The sequence below is a fragment of the Numida meleagris genome, chromosome 18, assembly GCF_002078875.1.
Source record: "Numida meleagris isolate 19003 breed g44 Domestic line chromosome 18, NumMel1.0, whole genome shotgun sequence".
Classification (NCBI taxonomy): domain Eukaryota; kingdom Metazoa; phylum Chordata; class Aves; order Galliformes; family Numididae; genus Numida; species Numida meleagris.
In genome coordinates this window covers 840,958-855,651 of record NC_034426.1, presented here as the reverse complement: position 1 = coordinate 855,651, position 14,694 = coordinate 840,958, and the positions used below count along the sequence as shown (strand labels likewise).

Sequence of the window (14,694 nt, the reverse complement as noted above, 5' to 3'; positions counted from 1 at the left end):
GCACAGATGGTGACTGCTAATAAGATCTGTGTTCATAGAGCCCAGCCTGGAATGCCGCATTCAGCCTCACGAGACTGAGAACCTCCAGGGAGCAGTGGGTTTGAATTAAAGCATGTTGATATTGTGAACTGTGCTGGAAGCGGGCACGGAACTCTCCTCCTCTCACCGAACTCAGACCTGGCCCAGTGCACAGCTACAGGAAGAACTGCAGCACAAGGTCTGAAAACGCAGCCAAAGCCGGGGGGAAAAGCCTCTTTCCATGACAGCTCTGCTTTATGTCAAGCAGAAGGTGCACACAAAACGAGCCTTGGGGTGAGCTGCACACTGAGCCTTACATCTTCAAATGCAGAGGTGAGAGATGAGCAGACAGCTGCAGCCCACATGGACCAGTCCAACACCCACAGCCCGCTCCACCTGCTGAAGGTGAAGGAGAACATTCTTCAGCACACTGCTCTGGAAGGCCATTTCCTTGCATTCAGGTTGTTATCATTAGCAAAATGAGCATCCTAGCATTCATTTTGATTAGGGCTACTGCTTCCAGGATTCCTCTTAAAAGTGAGGAATGACACCTCCAGAATGATGGGTTGGAGTTGCATGGAAGGTATCACACACTGCAATTCATCCCAATTTACAGGTGGCTTCTCTAATACAGCCCCATTTTCCAGACACAGTCTGCTGCTAGAAGAAATAAAAAACGGCAGAGTTGGGTCATTCTGAAGAGGAACAAGTGTTAAATGGCCTGCAGTACAATACCAGGAACAAAACACTTCATTTTGGTGATGTTATTGCTTTCTATTCGCTGTTTATGGTGTACCTTCTGTGTAGGGACAAAGGGACAATAATACGCATGGCAATCTTCACCCATCAGCACAGCCAGAGCTGCAGAATTCAATGCACCATTGCAAGCTGATAGATGGAAAAAAGGAACAAGCAGTACGTTTTTCTTCAGTCATCAGATTGTTATTACATACTCTGAAGAAAAGTGGCAACACTTGCACATTAAACATGCCATTTGCTGTGTCCTTTCAAGCCAGGATAGGATGAAAGCCCATCAAGAGCACCAATTAACATTCTGGAATAGAGTCCCAAATGCAAACTTAACAGGATAACTACTGCCTGATGCTTATACTTAGTACTAACATGGGAGACAGCTTCAAAGTGCATTCAGAATTACAGCCGTACTTCTGCATGGATGCTGTCATTTTAATATTCTCATGAAATATTTGCATTATTAGAGCTTGAAGATTGAAGAAGATGGGAAAAATGCTCAGAAGACTTTGGCTGTTTTAGCATGAAAATAGTGGCACGCTGGACACCCAGGTTTAGGTATGGAACAGCTGTTACTGGCAGCCAGCTCCCTAAAGCAGACACAAATAGCAGAGGATGTGGAGCCCCATGGTTTGAAATGGCTAGCAAGGTAGGATGCAAAAGAGCTGAAAGAAGCTGCGTCCTCCCACTCAGCACACTTCCACGTCACTACTTTTATTTCTGCTGAGCCTCTCGCACTCCCCAGTCCAGCAGAAGCCTCCCTCCAGCACCCAGGCACCTGGAGAGCTGGGGCAGCACGCAGCTCAGATCCAGGCAAAGCTCCAGAGAAGTACAAGGAAGTAATCCCTCTGAGAAAGGGGTCACTTTACCAACATAAAAGATCATTTATTAGCTACTGTTATAGAAAGCAACGGTTAGTGAAGTCATCACATTTCACTCACTGAGAACGAGACCGAGTTCGGGGCAAAGGCATTTAAAATATAAAACAGAATTTGATTTCAGAACAAAAGCACTTGAAACATTTAGCACTTTGGTGGCTTTGCACAAGGTGAGACCTCATCCATGTTCTTCAAAGAACTATGAGGGTCCCAGTCATCTCCAGAGGGAACCACATTGTACCATGGGCTGACACCTGCCAGCACTTTCAGAGCAGGGGGCAGAGGGACTTGTGGGCTTTACTATCTATCAGTCTATCCCCTGATTTCCTGATTGCACCTTCCACTGCTGCCCAGCTCATCCAAACTTGCTAGGACCCAGGAGATGGACACAGAGGACACTTCTCACGGGAAGGGGGCACCGGGGAGCCCTCAGACCCTAATACTAGGGGTTGTTACTGGATGATCTGTAAGGTCGCCTCCAACCCAAGCCATTCTATGACTGAGCCCTAGAGACGGGCAGTCCCCCTCAGCCCCACCAGTCCCAGCCCAGGGGCCCCACAGCTCTCAGAGGATGGCAGAGACATGAAGGAAGGGGGAGCACAGCTCCCTGGGCGCTGCGCTGCTCCTTGCATTGCTATGCCATGAAAGACCATAAACGTGTGGGGAATACGGCACGTGACCGGGTGAGCAATCCCAGAGTAGAGCTGCATCAGTACTTTACCTCCAGCAGAACACGCATTTGTTGGCGCAGGCCAGGCTCGGCGTGGCCTCCATGCAGCGGTGGCTCTCGATTCCATAGAACGTGTGCTTGTAGCAGCCGCCTCTGCCTCGGAGCATCGACTGGCAGCAGAGAAAGAGACACACAAGTGCATGGAAGTTAAAACTAAGGGCTTAAAATCTGCTCCCTGGGCACACTCACGGTTTTCACTCACTTTGGTGTCCAAAGTCAGCTGTGACGGAGCTGTGAGCCTGGCCGCAGCCATGGAGCAGCTCAGAGAAATGACAAATGCGCTCCGGCTTAAGAAATTCATAGCAAGATCAGTATACAGCCCGACTGCTTGTGTACAGCTGTACAGAAACAAGGTATTATGGTGTCAAGCTTAACTGTCTGAGAGGAAACTTGTCATCAATGCTTCCTCTTGTACTTTTACTTGTAACACCGAAGCATAGCGGGGTACTTTTAAATGAATTAGCCAACGATGAAGCCAGTGAAGCCACTTAGGCTGTAAGTAGTATTACTGTGCAAGCCCAATAAGGAGTAACAAGGGTCAATTTAATGGCTGCATTACGAAACACTCAGCTCCTCTAGTTTTTTGTGCAGAGCATTTCTTCATGCATGACATTAAAAGATACCCTGCCCCTCCAAACCCCCGCTCACACTGGCCACTGGCCCCAGCAGGACACTGAGCTTCCCCTCTCCGAGCTGCAGGCACCTTCCCACCAAACTCTTCTGCTCAGCATGCAGGCTGCTGGGAGCAGGGACTGTCTTCCATTATTTCAGTTAAATAATAATAAATGAGAAAGGTTCTTCACTGCTCTCCAGAGAAAGTGTGAAATATGACTCCGTAACTTTTAATCTATCTTCCTCTACCTGAAGGGTCCTAGTGATTCAGAAGCAAGTCTGCACTGAGCCGTGGGGGAAAAACAGAGGCAGTGCTTGGCGTACGTACAGCACGGCACACAGGTGAAAGACTGAACAAAATGGAAAATGCTGTTTACTCTGTGAAGGGGAGACTCAAATTCCAGGAGAGCAAGCCATCTTCCAGGTCTCATCAAGAAGGCAAATCGGACTCTTCCTTACACTTGCAGGTTTTATGCTCTTTCCAGAATCCAGCAGTGATCTCAAACTGAGATATCACTATGGTGCTTTCCATAACACCCCTCCTTCCAGCCCTGGCTCTTGTTTCCCACCGATACAAATCCAGACCAACCCTCCCGAAGTCACCCACACGCTGGTGTGAATCTGAGTCAAAGCCACTGCCTGTAACCAATTTCAGCTCGATTTATTAGAGCTCTTTATGTTCAACTCCTGCTTAAGCTAAAAATAGTAAGGGCCTATCTAAGCACACAGAGCTGCTATTTATTTTGTGAAATGGCTTTACAGTGCTGCATTAAATTTCAGTTCTTTAATAAAAATAGGTTCTCTGGTTTTCTCTCAGTCCCAGTGCTGACGAAGCCTGACAAGTTTTTCTTTAAACATGTCATGGCCTTCCCTGGCACCAAGAACAACAGAAGAGAGAAATATTTGTCAGAGCAAACAGCAGAAGCATCGCTGGGATCAGCATGCCTCAAACGTTCCTGACAATACAGCGGTGGGCTTGCTAAAGTGATCGCAAGGAGCCTTTGATGAGACAGTTCATTGATAGCAGGCATTAAATAAAGCCTCACTGCAGCCACCCACTTCAGTGATTGCCATTCACAGAGCACTTCTCAAAAATAAACAAGGATAATCATGTAGCAAAAGAGAGCTGAGACCAGGAACTGATCGCTGCCACCGCACAGGAGTTAGCGACGCGCTGGCATTCTGATGAGATGCTGATTCCCAGTTTATCACCCTGTGAATGCTGACAGCTTTAGCATGTTAGAATCAATGCTACTCCTCAAATGCACACCCTTACAGAGCAGCTTTCAGCATGTGAGCTGTGAACTGCTACTCAGGGACCTGCTGAAACAAGAAACACAGTGAAGGAGCTGAAGTTTGCTCCAAGTTTGCAATTTGAACCTTCAGTGTGGAAAACAGCAGAGGAGCACTGCCTGTTGCCAACCAGATGCATCAGTCACAGAACAACAGGTCTGAGTGCCTGTGTGCTGTCTGAACATAATGATGGGCTCTGCTATCTTTGTCTCTCCAGACCTCACACCTCTGATGCAAACTTCCCACTTTCCTCCATGGTGTTCCGCTCCTGTCCTGCATTTCAGTATGCAGGAGGGATTTCAGCAGGCAGCAGAGATGGGAAAAACAGCAACAGACAATGATCTTTCCAGCTCTCTGCTCACATTCTGACTCCTGGCAATGGAGCTGTAATAGCCTGACATGCAAGAACTAGAGCTTGGGAAGTGAAGCGTTGTCTTGCAGGCAACAGTGCATTTTTAAAGGGTATTCCACCAGAAAGTTGTAATACCTAAGTAAGTCTCTAGCTTTCAATTTATAAACAGAGAAAATTTAAAAGAGCATACCTTTGTCCACCGACAGAGCTTCACTCCAGAATGGCTTCCAATCAGCTTATAGCCTGAAAACAAGAGGTAAATCAAACCGTCAGTTTTAACCTGCAGTAACCAATACATGAAACAAATTAAGCATAGCACAAAATTAAGCACCTCCATTCTCAGTGCCACTCTTCTCTGCTGACACAAGCGGGACACACCAACGAGGTGTTCATGCCCACCAACCTGACCCTGTGAGCTCACACACTGAGCCATGCAAGGGATCTGGCCAACGGGAAGCAGCTTTTCCCAGGGGATGTATTTGCACTGCTCAGTCCTTTTGGAATCAATGGAGGGAGCTCAGGACTTCTGCATGGAACAGGTGTGGGATGCGTGCACTGACCCCAAGGGTTGGGACATGGAGCAGGACAGGGACCCAGCAGCACGTCAGAACAAGCACGGGGAACACCACCCAATCCCATGCAGCACAAGGGTGGAGGAAAGCACCGAGATGCAGGGCTCAGCATAAGCCCAAGCACCAGGAGTGCAGCAGATTTACCACCCCCACCTCTGGGGCAGAGCCCCAACCAACAGCTCTGCAGGCAGCCGCTCCCTGCACCTGCAGGAAGCCAGTCTCACACCATTTCCCACTTCCCAGCCAAAACCAACAGAACTTTACTTATTGGCCCACAAGGATTAATTCTACAGTATTCATTAAGCACTAAGTACTATTATTACCCAAACTGCTTGAGTTAGGTTATTTTCCTCTTTGAAAATAAAAAAAAAAAGTACTTAGAGACCAATACGTCTGAAGGATTAAAAAACGCTTAGCGTTTATCAGCATAAAAATATGAGGGATTGGAGAGCCTCACAGCGCTGCCCACGCTGCAGCTCTCACATGTCAGCGTGGCCTGGCTGCCCGAACCAGCACATCCGATTGGCAGCAGGAGGCTGATGTTTTCATCAACACTTCCAAGCAAAATCATATTTTAGGTATCAAGCCTCCCTCCTGCCAGTGCCGGGACCCCCCCCCTTCTCCCACTTTAGGCTGCAAAGGGACTGGTGGCCACATTAAGTGAGGCTGCAGGGACTTCAGGCTGCTCCCAAGAGCATGTCATAGAACCATAGAAGGGCCTTGGGTTGAAAAGGACCTCAAAGATCATCGAGTTTCAACCCCTCTGCTGAGTGCAGGGTTGCCAACCACTAGACCAAGCTGCCCACAGTCACATCCAGCCTCGAGGGACGGGGCATCCACATCCACAACCTCCTTGGGCAATCACCACCCTCTGTGTCCTGAGCTCCTGCTGCCCTCCAGCTCTATGGGAGGGGATGGTACTTCACACTTATCCCCCTGAATTAGTAGTCCTCAAAACCCTGCATGCATGTTCAGGGTTAGGCAAACCCTGAAGAGATAAGAAGTGATGCAAGCCAACAAGCCTTGACATTTTACATCCTTTCCTGGAAAAGGAGATACTTAACTCCAATCAATGCTTCTGACTTGGAAGTGATGTTCTGCAAAGCCTCAGGTGACACTGGGGACACCGTCCAGGACTGGCTGCAACCCAGCAGACCACATTGCAGCTTCCAGCCGACCCTTGTCTAAGAACTAAGCACAGAGTTGCATCCCATTATCTCCTCCCACTCCGGATCTCTCCTGCATGTTTCTTCTGCAGTTGTCTGCAAACAGCCTTGCCCAGCAAGGTCTAATCCCCACTGAGACCGCTTTGTGTTACTTAAACGCACGTCCCTAAAGGATGTGATGAGCACTGAGAAGGGTGGTATGTCCCTCTGACACAGCTGCCCCAGCCAGGCTCTGTGCTGCCCTCAGCCACCACCATCCTCTATTTCTCGGAATCCAGCAACAGCATCCATAGAAGATTATTCTTGTAGATCATTTGTCAGCAGAAATAATATGGCTGCTTTAAAGTAAGCATTAGGTTAAACAGGAAATAGGGAATGCTTGCCCAAATCCACTGTGCTGCTTAAGGGAAGAGAGGAGGCATCTGAACTGAGCATGGTGCCAAACCCCACAGCCCAAAGCTGCAGCATTCTCTTTAAGTCGGTCAGATCAACTTCCACCACGTGGAGTGCCCGCAGCACCCTGTAAAGGCCAAGAAAATGGTACACGTTCAGCATCAAACCAGAGGCTTACAAACTTCAGCCAGCTCCAACAATGCGAGGGGGTTTACTCATCTTATGTGCTGCTGCCAGGAGTCACAGCTGTGGTTCCTGGAAGAAACCACGCATTTGCAGAACTTCTTAAGAGCACTGTATGAAGTGTTTGAACTCAGGTCTTCACTGCATAGGGAGCTCTGGGCGGAGCGTGGTTGCGCTGCTAGGCCACCACAGAGCATCACATGAACATTCAGACTTAGATCAAGTACCACTGACCAAGCCTGACTCTTTACACATCTACTGCAGGTGAGCAAAGCTCCTTTGATTTATGAGTCTGTTTCTTCAAAGATTTAACTACCGGCTTGTAACACAGGTGACAAAGCAGCTTGGGGTCTAAGAAGGATGGAAAGGGTTACACAAGAACCACAAGTGCTGAGTTTCAAACCGGCCATGGGAGAAAGCATGTCAGAGAAGCAGCCAGAGCCTTCTCATTCTGTTTCCAGGGCTCACAGCACACACATCTACTGCTTAAGAGCAAACCCAAGTAGTATTACTTGTAAGCAATACCTGTAAGGGAATATTTGGATGCAACATCTTCCAAACAATACCATGTGTTGTCTCAATGGGACTCTATGCATCTTCAGATCCGAAGGCTCTACAGCACCTCTCATAATCAAAGCACTCCTTATTACTTAACCTGTAAACTCTACTCATGACTAAAGGCACAAGAATGCCAGATCTTAAGTCTATTTTAGCTGATCCCACGCTAGATAATAAATGTTGGATGGCCAAGACACCCGCCAAGCTTCACTGAAATTCAGTGTCACCATCATAAAGATTTGAATTAAGCTTTTAAACAAGCTTTTGTGCAAAATTAGCTTCACCAGGCAAAAACACTAGGCCAATAAACATTTGGTGACTGCTTGCCCTGAGAATCCAACTCGAGTTTAATAGACCACAGGCAGACTTTCAGCTAAGAGATGGCCGCTGTCACAGATGGTCAATGCTCCACCATTAGTGCAGAACACTTCTGCAGCTGTTTAAGACCACAGTGCAGCATTTCAGCTCCATCGTGCAAACAGTTTGAAAGGTTTGCCCCCCAAAATCCAATCCGCAGTCTGAAGAAGTGTACTTGCAATAGTCACGCCACATAACTTTATGACTCCTCTGGCTAACCTGACACAGCAAAGTGTCCGGAGGAAAATCAAAGGCACCTCACCTTTCAGTACAGCTCCCTACACTAAAAGCTTGCTTCAGCTGAAGTCTTTGAAAGCACAGAGCGAAATATTTAATTATGAAAGAATGAAGCAGATGACTGGTTAAAAATCCCCTGGAGGTGCAAAGCCTTTGCCACACTCCTCTGAGAATGCAGCCGCTGTACGCTTGGTAAAAGCCAATCTGATGTCATATCACGCTTCAAAAACCCAAATGACTTTCAGAAAGCCTGCTTCTGAGAAACAAGTTCTACACAGCTGACAAATCAGCATGGGTCTAGCAAACCACCTCCTTAAATATAAAATTCTTCTGTCTGAAGCTGTATTATCTGTTAAAGCTGTAAATCAGTGAAGGAAGGGGAACTTAAACCAGGGGAATGCTTACAGGAGAAAATGTTCCTGTTTTCCTGGTGTTCTGCATGAGCGCTGGTTAAGAGGTCAGCAACACAGCAGCAATCCATTGCCTCCACTCGAGGGACTGCGCCAAATGCTCTCCCACAACCACCGTGCTCAGGCCACCACTGAAGGCAGTGATCTGATTAAAGCTGGAGAACAGGAAAAATACAAGTGTGGTTTGTGACAGGAACCTGGTCAAGTTAAATCAGCATTTCATGCTGAAACAAAAGTGGGATCTGGGAAGCAGAGTTTCTCCAATGGCCCAAGCACAGCTGGAAAAACCTCCTGCTTCATGTCCCAGGATCAACTCTTCAGGCTTACGTTGGTGCTGTTTTAAAAACTTATTTTGAAATGGAAGAAATTGCTCTTAAAAAGCAACACAGGCTTGAGAGCTGTGGGAAGGTTTCATTTACATTCCTGTCTGAAAAACGAGCAAAGTGAGACAACACGATGGGACTCCTGGACAGAGTGTCTCAAAGAAGAACTAGCCACATGTCCTGCACTGCCTCAGCCAACAACCCCAACTCCCTGGTGGGACAGGGCAGCAGCTGCATCACCAGATCTCAAGCTTTCCCCTAACACTCACCCACACCCTCCCATGGGCCGGGGGGGGGGGGGGGGGGGGGGGGGGGGGGTCTTCAGTTCCTTCCAGTGCTTTCTGGTTGGATATTTGGAAACATTTCTTCTCCAAAAGAGCAGTGCTGCAGTGGCACAGCTGCCCAGGGAGGTGGTGGGGTCACTGTCCCTGGAGGTATTGCAGAGCCGTGGAGATGCAGCACTTAGGGACACGGTGGGGATGGGTTGGTGGTTGGACTTAGAGATCTTAGAAGTCTTTTCCAACCTTAATGACTCCACGATTCTGCACCCCTACCTCACACCTCCAGCTCCCCTCGCATCTTTTATCTATTTTGCCTGGCCTGGTGACCGTGTAGGAAACAGCAAACACATATACAGACATGAAGAAAAGAATCAGTGTCAACTTCTGCAGTAACTGTCCTGCCAGGACAAAAGTTGTGATGCAAAAGACAACAGCCAGCCTGCACAGCCAGCTCTTTTCCAGAAGCAGGCAGAAGAAACAAACGGAACGTTACTAGAGACAAGATGCTGTTTGTGTTTTAACAAGTCTTTCACTCATTCTGGGCACATTCCTTTCTCTATACATCTAATCATATGAAATTGGTGACCCTTTGCTTGATGAAAATGCTGTATTACAAAGCAAGGAAAACAAATTCTATTCCTACCTGAATATAGCCTTACTTTCTTCCATCTCAATGGGTTTACTTTCAGAGACTACTACTCTCCAAAATGTTAGAAAAGATCAGCGTACTTCAAATATGAGTGAACTTATGCTCATATTCCTCTAGTATACATGGGTAACTCCAACTCCCATGACCACACACAAGGGAAGAATCGAGCCCATCAGGCTGAGCTCTGACTATCTACCCTGCTACCAATAAGCTGCTACACCTGAACCAGCAAATCAGTACTGCAATCAGCTCACCACCAAGCTCTTGGCAGCTTCCACACCGTGGGACTTGAGCATCCTCTGGCTCCTGGATTCTTCCCCCTCAACTGCACATTCTCCATTTATTTACATGCACTTTAAGGAAATACAAGAAAGTTTAGCAGGCTTAACTTTGCCTGGTTTTGGACATTACATTTACTCCGCTCCTAGGAATTCACAGAGGAATAGCTTTGCATTTCACAAACTAATGTTTAAATCTTCCCATGGCCAGCGTTACCAATCCCTGACCCAGCTGCGAGCTGCTAGTGCCACCTGGAGTTTCAGAGCTCTGTGTAAGTGACACTGAATCCCAGCGCTGCGTGCCAGCATCTCAGCACACAGCCTGTGAAAGCAAACCCCCCAGCAGCACCAATCTCTGGGCAACGTCTCTGCAGTAGATCTCACTCCCAGCACCAGGACACAGAGCTCAGCACAGCCAGGCAAGCTGAGGCACTGAGACAAAAAATAATCAGTAAGAACAGGCAGCAAAAGCCACCAACTACTTGGAAAGCCTAATCTCCAGCAAGGTCAATAAGCACTTGAAAAGCCCAGTCCTCAGTGCTCTTCTGAAGTCAGCTCCCAATTTTCAAAACACGCCGAAAAAACACAGATCAAAGTGTATCTTTATATCAAACAGCAAGTCAAAGCATGAAAGAAGTGGTTACTGAAGTAGTCCAAACTACTTCAGATACAAGCTGTCTCCTAACAGCACTTGCCTTTGGATACAAGTGAAATAGAGATATCAGGGACACCCCGGTGCTACATTCAAGGCATGTTTAGCTAGTAAAGACAACAACCCAACTGGATTGCAGCTTGGGGAAGCAGGATGATTCCTTCAGTGCCAGTGGGGTCAGCCTCTGGGCAACATTAATCCAATCCTGTTGGATTATTGCCTACCACAAAATTACAAGCACAGTTGTATTTAGCAGAACGCAACTGAAAAGAATGAGTACCCAGAATGAATCTGGGTATGAACAGATTAAGAAGGAAAAATACAGATTTCAGCCCAGACGGGATTGTTTCATGAATCTACAAGGCGCTGCAGTAAGCAATTGAGAACATCAGTTAGGCTGTGCCTACTGATCACCGCAGGAAACACTTGCATGAAAGGTTTGCTTCTATTTTCAGTTGATTTCATGACATTTACCTAAACAGATGAAGCGGCCAAAGCAGGAGCATAATACTGCCAACCTCTCTCTCCAGCTATACTTGTAACTTGCAGGTACTAAGTGGCTCGTGCTGTATTTTCATTTTACGCAAGACTGAACAGTGATGGGAAGGAAATCAGCATCTTCTCACAGCACAAGACTGGCTATGACTTTCAAAGCAGCAGCTCTTACAGAGGACCTTTATAAAGGTATTTGCAAGTGGCCAGCTACAAGGGCCTCCAGCTACACAATCCAATACTTCAGGTTATATTTAGTGCTGGCTTTGAATTCCAGCTAAAATAAAACTATTGTTTAAGCAATATTCAGTTTACCTACAGGCAGCACGCTAAATTTGTCTGAAGGTGGTTAAAAATAAGAGCATTACGGGGGGGGGGGGGGGGTCTGAAGAGATGCTGCTCAAAGGCAAACTCCTGTTACACAACCACAGTTCAAAAGAACAGCTTTCTTCTGAATCACCACCGCTGGTTTTGCTTTCTCTTGGGCTAATTACGCCCTTAGGAATAATGCTGAAGAGACACTAAACCTACACCCAAAGCAACCCGTTGCTACATAAATTAGATGATCTGAGTGCGTCGCACTCGTTATTTTCAAGGGGATGGTGCTGAGGGAAGGAGCGAGTTTTATTTTTATAGCCTTGTAAGAGTGTCTGGTGTGTTTTACCTGTAAAAAAAAAAAAAAAACAACCAGCTATGACACAAAAGAGAGGAAAGGCAGATTCTTATCTTCACTGCTGAGCAACTGTTAAGGAGTGATGTGAGCAGCAGAAGGAAGGAAAGGAGGGGTGCATCCACAAAGGCAGCTGTAGCTGACATTACACACACACACACACACAACAGTTCTCAAGTCTTTTAAACTGCAGATTTAGGTAAGTAGACCCCCAAGCAGCACAACCATTGCTGGCACCACCCTGGATACCCAAGGAAGGCAGAAATACATACTTAGAAAATAGAACTCATGTGACCAATGAATTCCTGTCCCCGAAATACAGGAGATCTGAGTTATGTGGAGAACTTGCCTTTGTGTCAGAAAGTTATGGCAGGAATGTGACCTTCCCTCTGGCACTTTTTTTTTTTTAAAACATCAACCACTTTTATACAGCACTAGAACACCAACATTTCATTCATGCCCCAACGCTGAACCCATGATGCCTGGGTCAGAGCAAGGCAGAGCATCAAGCACTCCTGTGAGGCCCTCTGAAAAATAAGAGAGCCAACTGAGCACTGCAGCCCAGTAAGAGCTCCCAGACAGGGCAGCTGCTAGAAAACCGTGCACCTATACCCAAGAGGTCAGTGCCACAGCACCTCCACATCCCCCCCAGGGCTCCTGTGTCCAGATGCAGAAGCTGAGGTGATGAGGGAGCTCAGCACAGCCTGCCCTGCAGGCTCTTAGAACAGGGGCTTGCAGCAGCCAGGTGCTCTCCTCCCTGCCCACCATTCCTAGCAGCCATGCTTCCAACCCTGCCAGCCAGGCTCACCTGTCCTCCCAACAGCCCTGCAGGCAGAACGATTGATCTTCCTGACCACACAGTGATAACAAAGCACAAATGGAGGCTTGCAATGCTCAATCTGCTCTGCAGCACACTGCACCTGCCACCACACCACAGCCTTTGGCTCTGCAGCCCTGCACCGGCTCCAACCAGCAGTGATGCAGCTATGGACATGAAGATGAGGCAAAGTCACTTTAAAGAAGCTTTTGCTGGGTTCTGTCATTCAGCCCACAGATTTAAAGAACAGCTCTTTATTTTATAGTTAACGAAAATTAAAAAAAGAGCAAATGTGCCAGACACTTGATGGGCAGAACAACACTAGTCACATACAAACACCTGGGCGAGAGAACAACTGAGATCCTGGGGAGCACATGTTGTGATCCCCCCAGCTGCAGCACAGGGGAGTTTCACATTACCCTTCATCACCCTTCTCCCAGCTTTACTCACAGCTGACAGCCCTGCAGTTCAAAAGCCTCAGCCTGTTCCCTAGTTTAAGAAAAATGCATTAGTTCATTAATGCTGTTCTCTACAGCTCACAGAACTATTGATCGAATCACCTAGCAGATTGCTAGTTTGACAGATTTTCTTTTCTGGAAAAGAAGTTTCAGTACCAAAAGAAGTTTAAATTTAAACAAAAAGCAGGTGACTAAAATGCAAAACAGAAGCAAAGCTGATCTCTAAAATTCACTAAGAAGCCCACCCTCAGGCAGCTAGACACATGCAGGTCTATCTTCTCTCTCAAGCTGACTGAGCAGAAGTACTGGATCGTGTGATCCCTACAAGTTAGCATGCATTGTGCTGAGATGCACTGCACAGCTTCAGATTCCTCCCCTGGAACAATGAAGCAGACAGCTCTAGCCTAAGCTGTCCTGCCTCTGGTTAGAGCCTTGCAGGACTGGCAGCTCCACCAGCAGCTTTCTCCAACAGAAGCAGTCTCACTTGCTCTCTTAGAAGTCCACCACCAAGCCTGGTCCAGCACCCAGGCTCACAGAACCTCACCTTGTTTTGTGAGTGCATCCCTCAGGGCCGCAGTTATCATTTCTCTCCTTTCACCTGCCTCCTTCCTCCCAGAAGTCTCTCCAAGCAAGCTCGTTCCAGCATCTCCTTCCTCCAGCTCACGTTCTCTCTGTTTGAAGACAGGGAATTACAACCACTTAGTTCAAACACGCTCTATTATTTGGGACAGATTAGGGAAGAAAGACATCCCTACAGCGATTTAGACAGCCCGACAGGTTAGACTAGGAGCTGTGCTCTCTACAAGCCACCCCAAAGGACGGCCAAGAGCACCACCAAAATTTGGTGATCACCAAAGACCCCGCAAGAAAAGGCTGTTCTCCCTGAGCAGTCAACTCCAGACAACAAGCTGCTGCATCCCACAGATGCTCCTTTATAAACACACTTAAGCTCCTGGAGTTTACTTAAAAGCAAGAAAACAACACAAAATACAGGAATACCATGTATTAGCATAAAGTTAAAGGAGAAACAAACAAATCCCAGCACGTAAGAAAAGCGTGAATCTGCCACTATGTAAGTGTCACTTCTGAGACTCTATGGGTATTTATTGCTTTATGTCTGCACAAAGAAGCATGAAAGTGGAAATAATTACTTTGATATTTCATGCAACTTGTAATCTGTCAGTTCTTGATGGCTTTTTTTTGAAGTATTAGAGAAGTTATGGATAAACAACAAAGACCAACAGAGGACATTCTGTTTCCGCAGAACAGGCTAGTCCACAGCCAAGTCTCTTTTGTGCCAAAGACATCGAGAAGTTCACCCAAATGCTCCCATGCTTCCAGTCTGAGTTTACCCACCAACTGCTAGCATCGCTACCAAAAGCAGGGCTCTCCACCTCCCCAGCTGCGTTCTTTGCACAGAGAAAGCATCCCAGCCCCACTGCTAACCCACGTCCCCTGGCAGCACACCCACACGTCCCCTGAATGCCTCCAGAGATGGGGACTCCTCCACTTCCCCAGGCAGCTCTGTTACAACCCCCGACCACCCTCTCCATGAGGAAGCTCTT

The 14,694-nt window shown here is 47.3% G+C and overlaps 1 protein-coding gene across 3 annotated transcripts in view; it reads right to left on the bottom strand.

Annotated features, from left to right (window-relative positions):
- Positions 1 to 14,694, bottom strand: part of TYW1 (tRNA-yW synthesizing protein 1 homolog) — a 77,860-nt gene that overhangs the window by 47,394 nt on the left and 15,772 nt on the right. For all 3 annotated transcript variants that reach the window (XM_021415422.1, XM_021415421.1, XM_021415420.1), the window contains exons 8-10: positions 13,674 to 13,800; positions 4,824 to 4,876; positions 2,368 to 2,486 (exon numbers count right to left, since the gene is read on the bottom strand). In XM_021415422.1, the coding sequence (XP_021271097.1) occupies positions 2,368 to 2,486; positions 4,824 to 4,876; positions 13,674 to 13,800 (299 nt within the window). The remainder of the gene's footprint in view (positions 1 to 2,367; positions 2,487 to 4,823; positions 4,877 to 13,673; positions 13,801 to 14,694) is intronic.